At 36.6% G+C, this 17647-nt stretch overlaps 1 protein-coding gene across 4 annotated transcripts in view; it reads right to left on the bottom strand.

Annotated features, from left to right (window-relative positions):
- Positions 1-17647, bottom strand: part of LOC122649970 (nuclear pore complex protein NUP205) — a 124214-nt gene that overhangs the window by 24156 nt on the left and 82411 nt on the right. For 3 of the 4 annotated variants that reach the window (XM_043843239.1, XM_043843237.1, XM_043843238.1), the window contains exons 21-40: positions 17376-17526; positions 17179-17291; positions 17020-17101; positions 16851-16937; positions 16645-16722; positions 14676-14876; positions 14080-14172; positions 13799-13912; positions 13475-13645; positions 13312-13367; positions 13160-13232; positions 12839-13029; positions 12615-12744; positions 12429-12506; positions 8604-8768; positions 6407-6577; positions 6196-6333; positions 3500-3643; positions 3049-3171; positions 2867-2962 (exon numbers count right to left, since the gene is read on the bottom strand). In XM_043843239.1, coding sequence (XP_043699174.1) covers positions 2867-2962; positions 3049-3171; positions 3500-3643; positions 6196-6333; positions 6407-6577; positions 8604-8768; positions 12429-12506; positions 12615-12744; positions 12839-13029; positions 13160-13232; positions 13312-13367; positions 13475-13645; positions 13799-13912; positions 14080-14172; positions 14676-14876; positions 16645-16722; positions 16851-16937; positions 17020-17101; positions 17179-17291; positions 17376-17526 — 2455 coding nt within the window. The remainder of the gene's footprint in view (positions 1-2866; positions 2963-3048; positions 3172-3499; positions 3644-6195; positions 6334-6406; positions 6578-8603; positions 8769-12428; positions 12507-12614; positions 12745-12838; positions 13030-13159; positions 13233-13311; positions 13368-13474; positions 13646-13798; positions 13913-14079; positions 14173-14675; positions 14877-16644; positions 16723-16850; positions 16938-17019; positions 17102-17178; positions 17292-17375; positions 17527-17647) is intronic. The other variant, XM_043843240.1, reaches the window with a different exon arrangement.

Raw genomic sequence — 17647 nt, 5'->3', positions numbered from 1 at the left:
ACATATTAGTTATGCATTGATTCATGAACCTGTCACAGGTATTTCTTCAAGTTCTTGACCTGTGGAGTTTTTGAGTTCTGCTTCCAGATTTCTTCAGTTCCCAAATCTTCCTTAGAATCAATCTCTACACTTAATCTTTAACAATTTTATTATTCAATCAGTCCGACAAAGACAGTCATATTTGAGGGTTTTTTAAACTGTCCTAAAATGTTTGTCCACTTTAAAAACAAAAATATGAAGTTTTGTTGGATTCCCCATAATGCCCATTTTTAATCATCCACATTTATTGTACTCACTTGTCATAATTGTTTCCTTCTATCACGTAAGCCAAACCAATAGGGGTAATGTTGGAAACAGTGTTTGAATTAGTGGGTGATTAATGCTTTAACAAACTCCTTAAAATATGGGTTTTTCCAACAAGACATTTTTTTTGGGACACAAGGAGTACCCAAAAAAAAAAAAATGGTCAAATGGGGCTTAGGCTAATGATTGAGACGTTGACATGCAGTATAAAAGTTTGAGTTTAAATCTTTCCATACTCATGTTTCTTACAAAAAAATATTTGATATACATGCCTATCCAACACATGGGCCAGCATTCCAACTGTCTAGTCAAAAAAATTTGAACGATCAGACTGTTTGAGTCAAGGCATTAGCCATCCAATAGGTTTTAGAGGACTTCTAATCATTGTGCCATACAATACTGTTTAAGCTAAAATGTAATGGTCCAACTAAAACAATTTGTGGAAACAGAAATAGACATATTGGGTAATGTACCATCTGTGTGGCAGCAGTTAAGATTTTCCTCCAAGCAATCATCATTAATATATCTTCAGTAGTCAGACCGGTCTAATCTGTTGGGAGAATAGTACACCTTATATAATATAAGAAAGTACCATTTGAAAGTATAGTGGTACAAGGGCTACCAATTGTGTTTTTCACGGCATATTAAGATAAGCTTATAATATCTGCCACATGACAGCTTAGTTGCCATTCAAATTTTTTAGACATGTCCATGTCCATAGTTCAAGAACTCACCGAGATCTTGGTAATATCACTCTTTTTGAAAAAAATGAGACGAGACTTGAGGTGAAATGAAATATTACCCCAACTTGGTCGAGTCGAGATCTCGGTTCGACCGAGATTTGGACCAAACTTGCCTTTATAATGTACATATCTCGACCGAGACAGTCGAGATCTCTCCAGAACTCGACTGTCTCGGTGAACTTGACAAAGAAGTGTGCATTTGACCTGATTTTTGAGGATTTTCGACGGTGGTTTATGATAGAGATATATTTAATATGTTAAGATTGATGTATTGTACAATTTTACATTTGTAATGTTTATTTAAGTTGTTTTATATTAATTGTATGATTTGATTGCTTTCAATTACTAAATTATGTGTAGAATAGAGCCTATTAGTACGTCGTCGCCTACCAACCTAGGGTCTAAAGTGAAACTCCTATTTGGACTCTGTTTTTGCAAAATCTGATAGTGTCATTGTGTTTAAATGGCCTAAAATAGGCTGAGTACCAAGTTTCAGGCCCAAACTAGGTCTAAAACCCACCGAAACCAGCCTTCAAGTTCCAAAAAAAATATTACACCAACTCGCCGAGATCCCAACTCTGTTTTTTGGCTGGGCGAAACCAGTACCAAATCCGAGTTCTTGAACCTTGTCCATGTCACCATCTATACATTTGGTAACTTTTCAGCCAAAATCCAATTACCCATGTGGAAATATGAAACTTTGAGGTATGTTTGAAATCAACTTCAGCAACTTTGGTTCCAAGTGGCTAAAAGAAACTCGATACATGTGCGCCACATTGTAGAGATGGGACCCCAAAGTTGAGACGCAGCTAATCAATGGGCTAACAGTCATTTTGTCAAGATCAACCCTCCATGTATCTCAAAATGGTGGGCATGAAGATAAGCTTTATCTCAATGGATTGTGTAAGGGACATGTTCACAAAATTCTAAAGTATCCCAATAGGTCTGAAAGAACATCGCCGGGTAACCATCAGGACCTGGTGCTTTCCATCCTCCTATTTGAAAGGCCGCCTGTCCGTTTTGAAAAGCCAGGGCGACTTCTGCCGGTGAGACCATACTAATCCACTATACCCTATTGCATATATATTATTTAGTGAATTTATTTATTTTGGGAGAAGAGGGGGAGGGGGAGCTTCCGGACTGCTCCCTTTCCTATCATATCTAATATGCATAAACACAATCTTTCTGCAGGAGAAGTGGGAGGGAGACTGCCCTCCTTGTTCCTTCCCTTGGCTCTGCCACTGGTCAATTAGGGATAGCTGGGAGGTACTGGTGGTGACCAAGTGGTTGGTGATGATAAATGGATGACTGATGTATTATGGGACTCGTACAAATTACGTAAGAGAACCTATAGCTCTGCATGATGGCTTGAGGATTAGTAAAGAGTAAAATTTTCATCAACTTGTAGCTTCAGAACTCTCCTTTAGTGCTGATCAATAATGCTAAAAATGAGATACCTCTTTTATAAATTAGTATAACTGCCTGTAAACTAATGGCCTTCTGTTTTCTCTCAGTGGCTCTGCCCACCACTCCTACAGGCCACAGGGAAACTACTAGCAAAGCCAGATAGACCTGCAAGTTGCAGCTGAGGTCCAAGGAAAATAGGTTCCTTCTCATTTTATGGGTAGATCACTGATACCAGCTAGAAGTACATCGGCTCATCTAGGGTGGGGTTTAGCCCACCTAGGTTGTTAATAAATTTTCACTAGCAATACAATTTTGAGCACAAATGTCCAGGGACCTGATTTTAGAGGTTTCCAAAAAAAAAAAAAAAAACACTGTTATATTGCAGATGTAAATAAAAGCAGTACTACACATACCTGAAGCCGGAGGGACTTCTTTGTGACCAGAAAATAAAGGTAAGAGCTCAGACTAGAGCATAGCCGAAACAAAATCAACTCCAACTTCCTTTGGTCCTGATCATTTACAATGAGCACACAACTGATAAATAAACAAAATCCACATTGTACCTCCTAAAAAATCACGACATCAAAGAGGTTACCTCAAGAGGTCGTACTGATTGGGCAAAACTAAAGGACTCGGCATCACGAGAAAAAAGAACACGCATCATGCCAAAAAGCCCTTGAATGAAACCATACTCGTCATTCTCTTCATATGGCCAAACCTACAGGATACCCAAAGCAGATTGTTTAATCAAAGTAGAATGAATAAAGAAACTAGAATAGTTTCATAGCCAAACTAACTGAAGAAAGAACAGCATATCCAGTGCATAAGACATATCAGCAGGAATAGAGGAACTGACTTCCAAAGGCAAAATGCAGTTGCTGCTAATTTTCCATGCACTGAACAGTGTCTTTGGATTCATTAAATTTGGAAAAGCACCAAGTTTATGCCTTATCCAAAATACCAACCTAAAGTATTGGTGAAGCAACAAAACATAATGAATATATTTTCCACATTACTTGTCTCCACCATCTCAGAAGGAAATTTACCTTGCTAAGTATACCAACGACAAGGTTAATTTGCTCCAAAGTCAACTCATCAGATATAGAAACGTCTTCCCTAAGAAGTTGATCAAAGAGCAACTGATGTCCCTTTACAAAATCTATGACCTCACGGACAACTTTATTCTTCACCTATTGCAAATCCCATTTATCAAAAAATAATAAATCTCCAAAGTAGGCAACTAAATGCAAAAGAGTAAATGGGTCAGGACTTCAAGAGAAGATTATCAAGAAAAAGCAAATAATCAAAGTTAATTTGGAGTGCGTGAATGCTGTTAAAATGGCTCTGATTGAAAAATAATTTTTTAGACAACAAAACAAATGAATATCTTTGCAGCACTTTTGGTTTTTAGCAATGTTTTACCATATTATGATTTATGGAATTTATAGATTTGATTAAAAAAAAAAACCCAGCATTAGAAAGTTGAAAATTGCACCTACTGCCGAAAATCCAGTTTTTGTTCTTGAACTGGGGGGTTGACTTTTTATCCTTTTGGAATTTGATTATTTTAACTATTTTATATTCATCTTATTTATGAATATAAAAGCATTTACTTAAATGATATTAGGCATAAATAAGTGGTTGTCCTGGTTTCCAGCCAATGTCCAAGAACAATATACACTATCAAACTTGGGTCAAAAACCACAAGTACCATTTTGAGTGTTTTTTGTGTGAAAATAGTTCATGCATTTTACCATAGGTTTCTATTGTATCAATCTACCCTTGTTTGATTCCTGTTGCAGCATATACTCGGGGGGTGGGTGCACAGCGGACGATTTCCAAGCGGACTTTCCATTCATTAGATAGAGAAGATCGCCAAGATTCGTGATCCGCTGCCAAATTTATTCCAATTCCAACAGCTCGGACTCGGATCATGGGGATCGCGGGAATACTTCGTATCAACAAATACTCGGTATATCAATATCAATTCGATCCGAGATCTCTTATTGAATTGCTCATAATGTAAAAAATAGGCTGTATAACAGATAATACAAAAAAAAAAAAAATCTTCTGGGCCTCGAAACCGCCAACTCGAGTTGGTAGGGAAAAAATCACTGGTTTCGACCATATCTCAGTTCTATCTCGAGTTTTAGAACCTTGCGTGTAGCTGAGATGAGGATGTTGAGATGGATGTATGGTAAAACTAGGAAAGAAAAAATAAAGAATGAATATACTAGACCTGATGTGGGAGTAGCTCCAATGCATGATAAGCTGTGAGAGTCGTTTGAGGTGGTATGGCCATGTACAGCAGAGGCCTTTAGGCTTTAGATGCTCCAGTATAGAGAAGTGATTTGATTCAGATTTGCGTAGCTAAAAGAGCCAAGGGTAGACCTAAAATGACTCTGGAAGAAGTGAGAAAAGACATGCATAGCTTAGGCCTTGTAACAAGTACGGCTTTGAATAAAGCTGATTGGAGGGTAAGGATCCGTGTAGCCACCCGCATTTAGTTGGGATAAGGCTGAGTTGAGTTGAGTATTCTGTAATATAACTGAATAGAAATACTAACAATTTCATTCAAATTAAACTGTGGTTTAGAGCACTAAAGTTACAAAATATGCATGACTAACACTAATACATAAGACTCAATGAATTTTAAAAACACTTGCACGCAGTGATTAAAGACAAATTTGTCAATAACCGAAATGTGATCACAAACATCAAGTAAATGAGTCGAGTTGATTCAGGTTGGAGATTTGCCCATTCGCCTAGACCTATATATTGGATAGGTGATAGGTCCATATGGATATGCATCACATGCAAAGTCAAGCCCTGTCTAGTATTCTTAAATACAATCAAATATCAAAATAGGAATGAATACCAAAGTAGGACAATCCCAATAGTCCACCCACATATCTGAAAAATCATCCTAACAATAATAGTAAATACAAAAAATAATAATAATAAACTACATCCATGGTGAAAGAAGCAAACAACAACAACAACAAATAGTAACAGCTAAATAATATGAAAGCAATAATATATAAAACTGTAACTAGATAAATCCAACCAACAAAAATTTGTCTTCTTAATACCAGAAAAGCCAACAAAGTCTCCAAGCTCTTCCGTGTGGAAAGTTTAGTTCCATAATCAGAAGTCTCTCATTTTAACCTCCCAAGATTATCCAGAAAAACAAATTCCTACTATATACAAAGCCCAAATGTAAGATTGCATGTGTTGGTCATCCTCGTGCTTGTGTATTGTTTTTCAGATTGCTTGAGTCCCCAGACCAAGGATCGAGATCTCGGTTTCGGACCTGGTTTCGGTTCAGGCCCGAAACTGAGATCTGTAGGATCTCGTTTCGAGGTTTCAACCCTGGGCCTCCCTGGGTTTTGTTTCGACCAGGCCCGAAACAGAAACAATTCGGAGATATCGGTCAGTTGCGACCAAGATTTAGTTCCATGCCCGAGTGTATGAATTCAATGGTTACACTCTTGATATCTATACATTTTTGCACACCATTAACAGCGGGGAAAGGAAAGAAGATTCACAACAAAGCAGGCAAGCTTTTCAATTTCTAAATTATTTTTCCTTTGCTTCATAAAATTCTATAGAGAAAGATGCATCAGAGCGACACAAAACTGTCTTATCAGTGACAAGTAACATTATGCTTAACACCAACATGTACGAGTAAGAAAATTTTGCATTTTCGGAAGGAAACTATTAAAGTATAAATAGTACTAACCTCAAAGAAATCAGACGTATCCACCAATGATGTCAACGAAGAAACCAATCTCAAAATGGGCACTATAACCATCCGTTGCTTATCAATCTCTACAGCTATATCTCGGCCAACCTTAGTGTCTACCCGCCTAAAACTTCCCTGATAAAGGCTATTTTATGAAACTATGTTCAAGTGTTCAACTAAAGAAAGCAAATGCATGTGTAAACAATACCTTCATTGGCAGACCAGTAATCTTGCATGAAGCAAGATGTTCCAAGGCACCCATGGAAAATAGAACCTGTGCACCAGGTTTCCCATAGTTGTGACTAATTCTCAGGAGCAGAGCAAATTCAGCCTCAAGAGTGCACAATCGCTGCAATGAATCCAATGATCGCCAACCATCCTAACAATTGAACAAATAGAAGCTATGTAATACATATTTGCTGTAGAGGATGTGCACAATATCAATAGTAATGAGAGTTAATTTAAGAAAGAAAATTGTAAAATCTGAAGCAGTGCAGATTGATAAAAGAACTAAATTAAAAATAGATAATTTACAATAAAAAAATGGCAAGGGATCGCCGTCTGGTCGTGTAGCAACTGCACCAGCACGAGAGCCAATGAGAGTGCATGCAGAGGCATAGATGCCATTTTTCATTTCATAGGGGCAGGGCAGTATTTCACACGTTTTCTGTGTCTAGGCACGGAAGCCATGCGACCACGTAGCGTTCTTTTTCCCTAAAAAAAATGTATGTCTGAGAAAGGGGTGTGCATACTTTACATAGTGTGACCTTGCCTTGGGTCAAAGTAGTTAGTTTATCATCTGTTCACCTTCTTAAGCACTTTGCCCAAGAAACTGTTGATACTGATTCAGGCTTAGGATAAGGTGTAAGGATATTCATCTTTGCAATGGTGATACTTAATTCATAGATGAAAAATAAAGGAAGGATTAGAAAAGGCCAAAACCCATTTAATTGTTGAGATAGTTAACTCCTCAAAGCATTTCCAAAATCAAGGGAAAGAGGGAGGAGAGGAAAAAAGGAGGGCATGGGAGCACTCCAATCAACTCCTCAAAGCTTTTCCAAAAGGGAAAGAGGGAGGAGGGGAAAAAAGGGGAAGGACTGGGGCACTCCAATCTACATCTTAAACAGAGAAATTAAATTAAAAAACCAACGACGGTACCCAACCTTTTTGCTCCCTGTCCCACGCCAAAAGGAAGCTCAAACATGAACCCTAATTGGAAATCAACTCCTTTGTTCCCAGCCTAAATTGTTATGTATCATTGCACAGTTCAAAATTCCGATCGAAATGGTCAAAAATTGGTGAAATATTTCAGTTTCCCTGAACCTTGAAATGAAACCACATGATCGAAATGCCAGAACAATAAATTTTTTTTAAATATAATACCAAATTTCGAAGCAAAAGGTGTCGAAATGGTCAAAATTGGAGAAATAAATTGAAATTTCTAAAATGCTCCAAATTTGCTAAAGAATCTACAAAATTTTTGGAGATTCAAACCTCTCCCAAACTTATCTAAGCTCCCCAACAAGGTTGGAAGGAGATTCAAGGATCTTTGCACATTTCTGTTGAAAGTTCAAGAAAGAGAAGTCCCTAAAATTATCATCTTGGTTCAAATTTTTTTTCCATTTTTTTTGCTAGATTTAAGCAATGTTTGCATTCTTACAGGAGATTCACATCATGCTGTAAAAGTTTGCAGATTTTTTGCAAGATTGAAGCATCTTAAAACCCCAATTTTTTTTGGAAGCCATTTTTCCAGAAATTTTTTTTTGGTTGAAATAGCTTTGGTAGGCCCATATAATTATATGTTGACCATATTAGGCTCTATTGCTCACGAAAATGCATGAATCACTTACTTGATGTCAATAATTTAATTATGTGTACAATATCTTAAACAAGGTGAAAAGACACAATATCTGTGGTATACACTAGGAAAATAGGGTGCCAAACCAAACTACCACTTTGGGTGGTTCTTTTCACATTTAATCATTCATGCATGTGTATTTATGCTTAACTAAGCATCCCATAAATTTTCATTAAAAAAAAAAAAAAAAGATTTCCCCAAAATGGAGTCAAACGAATAGAAACATTTCTACTCAACCGACAGTCCCTTAATATTTTTAACTCTCAGTCTCCACGTTATTGCCACTCCCCAAACAAGCTCTGAGGTGGGTTTTACTTGGAAATGAACTCCTTTTGCTCAATCTTGGACTGTTTTACCTCCCTTTTCACATAATTTTTATAGGTTACAACCATACACACTCAAGTTAGCACACTTGCATAGATGTCTAGTGGCACTTTTAAACAACAAAAGCCTAAAAGTGATGAACTAAAGATTTTTTTCCGATAAGATAAACTTCAAAGAAAAAAAAAATTTACAAGGGGTGACTAATGGTTAAAAAAACACAAACCTGATAGGACATATTGCTAATGTCCGAAAAGCATGACCTCAAAAACCCCCTGCTTTGAAGTTGATTCAAGAAAAATCTTTCTCGATCAATACTGATAAATGCATCTAAAACATAGAGTGATATTGTCTTTCCAGCTTCACTTCCTCGGATAGCATCCTTTGTTACCTAAAGTTTTCAAAAGTGGGTTAGAACACCAACAAAAACAGAAATAGAAGGAATCCAAAACAATGTCAAAGCCATAATAGACCATGGCATCCATTACAACAATAAACATGGACTATACTGACAATTTGGAAAAGAAAAAAAAAATCTGAGTGGTACATTGTCAAATACATACTACAAACCTAAAATCCTAAATTATTAAACCTGTCAAAAGTACATAGAACATCAGTACATTGTAAAATGCACATTTTCCTCCTCTTACTAGCACATTACACAACTACAAGAGCCAAACATACTTCAGCCCACATCTTGATAACAGACTTCCCCTAATCTTCCTTCCAATTGATAAAATCTCTCCATGGACTGCCCATGGAGCTTAGAAAGGAACTAACAGAAAAAAAAAATGCCTTTGATACTGATGTGAGAGCGAGAGACCCTCAAACCTGAAAGAACAAGAGGGATGGGAGAGAGAGACATTAGAGGGAAGAAATCATCTAATGTAAAAAACGACCGTAATCTTCACCATTTCAACAAGTTTTGGGGACTTACAATGCTCGGATCACGGATTTGGGCGAAAAAAAGTGGTACGTTGCAAATCTCTTTTTTATTTTTGGTACTAAAATCTCCTTTTTTCCTTTTCATTTTTTATGCATCACTAAATTAGGTAAAAATGACTCAAATCCTAGCATCAAGATGATATATATTTACATATAGCATAATAAGGTATTTTATGCTTCAAAACAGTATTTTATATGTATCATAAGCATGGCTTAAAGTATCCACTGACACGATACGATATGGACCGAGATTGATACCGAAACGATACATACTGATACGTCTCCCTTTTTTTTAAAAATGGACTGTCTCGAATTGTATCGAAATGTACCAATAGATAAGGGCCGATACAATACGATACGACCGATGCATATCGATACCATCGATACATCTAGTAAAGGGTTCTGTGGGTGGTTTAATACGTATCGATCCTTATCGATACGGCTCAATACATACCGATACGTACCGAACCATCGATACATTCCATAAAAAAGCCATTTTCACTCACAGACTCGATACAACTCCTAATTTAACGAAAAAATGGAGGAAAACTCTCAACCAAGAATCTAAAATCTTGCATTTAATCTTTGTTTTTCACACTTTTAAACTGAAAAAACGAATCAAAGAGTGTTATAACATCATCCAATACTCTTCATGGCTATAGACGATTACAACATGTAAGAAACGTCATCTTTTATAACAATTTCAATTTAATGCACTTGTTTGGTTATACATTATTCACCATTTTAGGTTTTATGCATGACACTTATTATATATTGCTTATATACATAGTTGTCATGGCGTCGCCATGGCGTCCTGGCGCTGGAGAGGGTTGCATGGTGACCCTCTTTGATTTCTTCTTCCTGTCTCTCTTTCCCTCTTCGATTTCTTCTTCCTGTCTTCGATTTCTTCTTCCCTCTTCGATTTCTTCTTCCCTCTTCGATTTCTTCTTTCCCTCTTCAATTTCTTTCGATTTCTTCTTTCCCTCTTTGATTTCTTCTTCCTGTCTTCTTTCCCTCTTCGATTTCTTCTTCTTGTCTTCTTTCCCTCTTCGATTTCTTCTTCGATTTCTGAATTTTCTTCTTAAAACTTGAGAAACAATAGAGAAAAAATAAAACATGGCTTGAGTATACATCTATTAACACATTAAAAATAGAAAAAATAAAAAATAAAACATGGTCGACATGCTCGCCATGGCGGGCGACATGTCGATATATCGACATGACACCCCTCCACCGACTTGGATCGCCGTGACGCCGTGACAACTATGCTTATATATATTGTTTTTTTGTTCCAAAAGTGTATTTCCATGTATGTTTTGATAATTTTTATGCGTATCTATATTGTTCGATATGTATCTCCGAAACGATACGATACGTCTCTTAAAATCACCTGACCGATACGATACCCGATAACGATACTTTAAACCTGGATCATAAGTACATCCATGCATTTCTTGACCATTTCCATGTGTATCGATAGCATACTTTACATCTCTCCAATACAATACGATATTTCTCATAAAATCACCCCTCCGATACGATACCCAATGCTTAAATCCTTGGTTTCAAGTGATTTTTTAGCCTATTAGAATGAGAAAATTCCCCCCCAAAAAAGGTATGGTATTTTTAACCAAATCATCTACAGCGATGATTTACAACATTTGACCAAAGATTTGTGTAAGATTTAAACTCAGATGTATAGCCTTTTTCCCCAAAGTATTCGAACCTTCCCAGAACTCTATGTGGTACTAATATAGGGTTAGAGGACCGGTTATGTAGGGGTGTTTTAATATTGGATGTACACTTGTACTGGTTATGTAGGGATGTTTTAACATTGGATGTACACTTGTACTTGTAACACTTTAACATTGTGTAATATTAAATGGATTTTCTTCATTCCTAATGCATATTTTAGTTGTTTTCATTGAACTTTGTGCTTTAACGAACACCAGTTAAAGGACCCCAGTCAAAGACAGAAAAGAAGCTAGTGACGAGTGCTGCTATGGACTCTACTTAGTTTAGTGTAAGAGCTAAAGGAAAGGAGCTATAATTTATACCAGTATTCGTATTAGAAAAGAGATTTCTTAACGCTACTACAGAGTTGACTATGAACTACGCTCTCCAAGTGTGCTTGTTCCCCCCTCCTTCCTTACCATGGCAAGTCTTTGTCAAATAACTCCGAATGAGTATCCCATCAAGGCACCGCCTTCCTCCATCCTTCACATCTAGTCTAATAACTCTCCACAGATCTCTTGAAGATCTTCCTAGAACACTAGTGGTTTTTCCATGCAGATCTTTTATCACTCTGTTAGCCTTTCCTTCCTCATCTAGTCCTCCGTTACTTTCATCCCCTCGCTCTGTTTTACTCCACTCGCAATTTCTGGGCTACAACTATGACAGGCTTTCTACACTCGAGAAATCAAAGCTATAAATAACAGTGTACCTTACAACACTAAAGGTTTGTCGCACTATGTCAGTCACAATAACTGGCCACATCCAGAAAGACCAACACTGCCTACTTTAGACACAGTGATAAATGAGTCACAGAATTCGCTATCTGAACCTTCTGTTCAGTTTGACACAGATTCATCTGTGGTGGGGGAAGAAGCAATTACTAAATTATGAATAGAAAGGCTATATTTGAGAAATTATACAGCAGGTACGGTGTAAACTACCAACTTAGTGTACAAAACCAAACTACCTATTCGGGTGTGCATTTTTACAATCTAAAGGTTTAAACAAGTTTAAACATTCTTAATTAAGGTTTCCCTGAAGTTTCAGGCCAAAATATGCCTATTTAACCACAGAAACGGACAAACGAAATGTCCGGCCAAAACATGCAGAGTTTTGGTCGAAACTCAAAATATCAAACCTTGGTTGTTGCGTGTTGCATTATTTTCCATTCAATTCTGTACCAACACCCCCCCCCCCCATCATAACCATTTTGTTTATTATGTACATCTTCCTTGGATGAGCACCTTGCACATTGTGTTTGAATAGATTTTTTCTGGGATCACTTCTCATGGGGGGGAAAATTCAAAAAAGAATAATAATGACTACTACCTAAAAGAAAATATGAGGTAATCACACAAAGTAAAGCACCTACCAGATCCAGGATAGCCTGAGCCTCTTTCCTTAGTATAGAAAAGTTAGTCTGTGCTAACTCTGCTTGTTCTTTGTCGATCTAGAAACAACACAACAAAGTTATACCACAGAATAGAGTTCCTCTATCTGAATTTTAAACACTCAAAATAAGCCATTCCAACCATGAGACTAAAGTAAAACTGGACACCTTCTGGAGGTCCAGATCCTCTTCTCCAACTTGTTCTTCATGCAGCAAAAACTGTAGTACGGATGCTGGGACATCTGGATCAAGCATATGCCGACAATACTGGAAGTAGCTCAAAAGTAGCGCATATTGGCTGAAAAAGAATAAGTAAAAAACTTTCAGATACCAAATATAAAAATAAAGTACACAACAATAATTCGGCAATACAACCCAGGTAAACATCATACCGCCTTCTCAGGACTTCTGACGATTCCTGTCTTAGAATTGCCATGATAAGCTTCAACAATATGGACTGGCAAGCCCCATTTGGTAATTGTTTTACTAAGATAATATCAAGACACGTGATATTGTCAGAATTCACACCACCAGTGCATAAGAATCTTTCATCGCGTAGTTTGGCCATGCATGTGAGTGCAACCTTGAAACATCTCAGATAATAAAGAAACAGTCAACCACATAACATAGTTAAAAAATGTAAAGAAAAAAGAGATTGAGCAGCATGAAGATAAAGAACAACCCAATACGACAGCTGGATATAGACCAAATACCTGACTCAATATTATTGACATCTTTAAAGAACAGTCTGGAGATGCAGAAGCACTCAGAGAAGCATCTAGTACCCTGACAAATGTTAGATTGAAGAGATAAGATAATGTCCAGGAAGATAGAAGAAAGTGATACAAGTTGTAAGTTGACTTACTCGAACAGAATTTCAGATCGATTTTCAAAACATGACATCCTTTGAGATACAGAAACCTAAAAGCAGTTACAAATAGGGTTTCAGGAAGTAGAATTTACAAAGGAAAAAAGACAAAGAAAGCCAAGAAGCTTTCACTGAATCCAGCAAGAAACACATAATAGACCTCCACAATCTGAGACCAGCCAGTTAACATATGAAGTTGGGCAGCTTGTTCCTCAAGGTTTTTATTGTATCTCCATCCCCACCTCAGCAACTGAGGGATTGTCTCTCTTAGATCATTAAATTCAACTTCACTGCTAAAGGAGCTCAACTGGGGATTAACAAAGTTGCACTTCTGAAGAAACCACAATAAGGTAAGAGTCAGAAACTTCTCGTATGAAATTTTCATACGGTTGAAGCTTCATCAAGTTAAAAGGTTCAAACATCAATTACTAAATAAACATGAAATACCCACTATCATGCACTGAGACAGAATGAAGGAAAGAACCTGCCAGAGCTTGTCACGGAATGTAGGAAGGTCAATCAAGCGATCACCACGTTCTGAGTAATAATAAACACCACCCTTGTCCGATGTTGCAGGATTGGCAAGTATCTCTTCAACCTACAGAGAATATACTATGAGGTATAGCATATAAAATACAAAATACAACATACTTTCCACAAAAATCAGCTTGCCTGTATCTCTTCAACCTACAGAGAAGATACCATGAGGTATATATAGCCTATAAAATACAAAATACAACATACTTTCCACAAAAACCATCTTGCCTGCAAGTCACATTTTAAATTGGAAACTACTTGTGAGTATTTCATGGCAGTGTCGGGAGATCGGAACTGGACAACTTCAAGCAGCTCCAACACCTGATTTAACAAAAGGCATTAATATCCTTGCGGTAAAGGAATGGCAATGCTAAAATCACATACATAATATCACTTAAATGCAATGCACTTAATGACAATGTATATAAAATAAAAGAACAGGATGAATATTGTAGATGGTGCATGAAATAGGAATCAGCAGCCCTTCGAAGTAAGCCATGCAAATGATAACAAATGGACATAACAATTCCAGCTTAATCAATTTACACACTTACAGATTTCACAACTGTAAAACAGAAGTATTCTATCAATAATAAAAAAAAATGCAAGCATGCAACAGTGCAACACACAAACTGAATATAAACCATTCTAACAACACGGCAAAATTTCTCTAGGTGCCAAACCATACAACATGGAACTTAAAATCATGATTCATATATTGAGCTACTAACTCAATTTGAAACTACTTCTTAGAACTTCCCCTAGTGTATATAAGGTTTAACTACATAATAACAAATCAAACTCATAGGGTTTTCAAAGAGCACCTTCCTCCTATTGATAGTTTTGCTTCCGTCAAGATTTGTGTGGAAGGGAAGAGAATGAAATATATCGGTGTGTGTCCCAAATTCCCTGGTATCCCACACTAAAATCTTAGAAAGAATACTCAGACATGCTTCTCTGTGCGTGTTAGTAGCCATGTCAGCAGCATGTAATTCCAACGCCAAAAGTTTCAAGAGCCATGCTCTCTGAAAATGAAAATGTTAGGAATCAGTATATAAAGAAGAAATAAAACCAAGGAAATCCATCATATAAGTAACTGGAGAATTTAATTAAAAATATTAGAGCTAAGAACCTCATAATTATGGAGAAACTTAGAATGCAGCACTGAAAGCATCAAAATGTCTACCACTCCAACAAAAACTTAGCAGTCAAGCATAATGAAATTTTGCCCAATGATGAAATGTTTCCAAATCTTCATCCCATTCATTAAAAGCATCCACCTTTCTAATAGATATATTCAATTATGTTGCACAATTATAGGTCTACATGTTGGCACATAAAAAAAGCATTTATGAATTCATTGGCCTCCCTACCCTTTTTTAAGTTAATATTGAACATTCTTGTACATTGTTTCTATTGGAGGGGATTGATTCATTTCAATGTACACATGGATTAGAGCGACCCTAAGTAACCTAGGTGCATTCTGGAACAAAAGCATGAGCATTGCTGCAGTAAATTCGAAAAGCCCCAAACATTTGTATTGTCTATAAGCATGTTTGTTAAATTACGCACATAATACTGAAGATGTATATTGACAGGCAATACAAAAGCAGTCCATTAATAAGCAAAAAACTTCACATTACCTTGCTATAAACGTATCATCAAGAAAAGACAAAGTGAAACTCTGAAACTTTAGACACATAACAAACACATAGGATCCATGTTTGAACTAAAATCCAATAATTCACTGCAAAATTATATCTAAGAGCACTTTCAAATTCTTTAAAGCCCAATTAATTAGAAACGATAACTGACATATACAAATAATTCCGGAATGAGCTTTGTCTTTTCACCCAATATGTTTCTGTTCCTTCCGTTCCAAAGACATACTTCATGATATCATGAAAGGTAGTGGCTGCCACAACATTTGGTCTAACACCCACTCTTATGACTGGCCATGACGTCTTGGGGAAGGATTCCCAACCACATCTAATAGACTCAAGAAAACCAGACAAACCAATTTAGCCACTTCACAATCCAATAATAGGTGATTCACTGTTTCATCGTTTTTCAAATCCATGGTGCACCTTTTTGCAAATCTGAACCCTCATTTGTTCAGTTGTTACAATGTCAAAACTTGCTTCGCAGCAAGAGTCCATGAAAACACTGCTATAGATGGAGCATCCTAACTCAGATTTTCCACCTTCCTCTAAAAACATCCAGCCCTTTGCATAAAAACTCATAATAGGAATACACCATGAAGAAACATTTGGCACCATTGTTCCATATTCTCCTAAAATCATATAGTGTTATTGTATTAATCATTAAAAAATGAATGACTAGCGGCAATATTGAAATTTAGATTAAATGATTGTGTAGTTTTAGTCATTTAGACAAAGAAACCATTTCTGATTAAATAATATTTTGTGTATTACCTACATATATCACACGCTTTATCCTTTTCAATATTATTTTTTATCATATGTCAAGAGGTTAGCAACTGAACAGGTTAAAGCAGGCCTCTGCCCCACCCCACCCAATGATGTGTCAAGAGGATGGCAGCAGGGCAAGTTAAAGCAGGTACTGCCCCCACCCCACCCCTAATGAATCTGGTATGGTATAAACTTATTCAGGTAAGGGTCAGGAATGGTTTTTGAAAAGGATAACATTATCAATCATTTCAAACAGAATCATGAAAATATGTGATGCACATTATAAATGGATAAAAAAAGCAACAATCGCAGACATTCAGAATAAATAACATTTTGAGCAGAACATGAAGAAGAAATATACCTGATGGAGAGAACTAATACGTAGGACCTGGTTAATATTTCTTTTAGGAAGTGGAGCAACACCAATTGTATCCAAGTGCTGAAATGATAAAGGAATGACTATCTTTAAACAGTAAAAACTATAAAGTACTACTAAGATCCATCTGTGACCAGACGACGTATTTTCATAAAAGAGAAAGAAGATCTTAAACTCAATATGAGAAGTACCTTCACAAAGAACTGATACTTTTTATTGCTCAACAGATCCATTGTAGGACCACAAGTCAATGGATCCAAGCATAATTCATACAAGAGCTGCAACAAGAAAAACATTCAAAGCCAATCATAAAACGCGAAAACCGTAATTTTTCTAATGCTAGCAGAAGCACAATCTTACCTGAAGACCAAATTCATGCAGCAATGCATTAATGTCTGGTTTAGAAAGATTTTCCAAGATATCAAGAATAACCTTTAAGCAACTGCATAGAACATAATGTTACAAACAAAGTGGCAAGGGACCAAAAAAAAATTAAGGCAAATATTAAACCATTAGGACCTGTAATGAAATTTTGGTTGCAGTACTGTATGCTCCACAGGTGAATCCAAATCAAATTTGAGTAGTAAATGACTAATATTTGGGGCTGGCCGATTTATATTATCAATGAGAAGCTGAAAAAGAAAAGGAAATCAAAATAAAAACCCTTCCTGAAATTGTACAAGCATTTTTATAAAGGAGCAATACCCCAAGATAACCTGTATTATAAGAACACCAGCATCATCTCTGGAGTTCTCTATGACCTGGCACTCTTCTGAACGAAATTCTAGGCAAGCAGCATAATCCTCAACCAGACTGTTAGCAGCATTTGATTTTAGCAATAACTGCACTAGCCCAACCATGCGAGAACTGCCAACAAACAGTTTGAGAGAACAACCGTAAAGAGTACGCATAAAAACCAAAAAAATAAACTTTGAATCAATCTATGGCATAAAAGAAGGATAATCCATAGCCACGTATTAAACCGCTT

This window comes from Telopea speciosissima, chromosome 2, assembly GCF_018873765.1.
Source record: "Telopea speciosissima isolate NSW1024214 ecotype Mountain lineage chromosome 2, Tspe_v1, whole genome shotgun sequence".
Lineage (NCBI taxonomy): Eukaryota > Viridiplantae > Streptophyta > Magnoliopsida > Proteales > Proteaceae > Telopea > Telopea speciosissima.
Note: the sequence above shows the minus strand (reverse complement) of the source record. Positions and strands in the feature narration are given on the sequence as shown.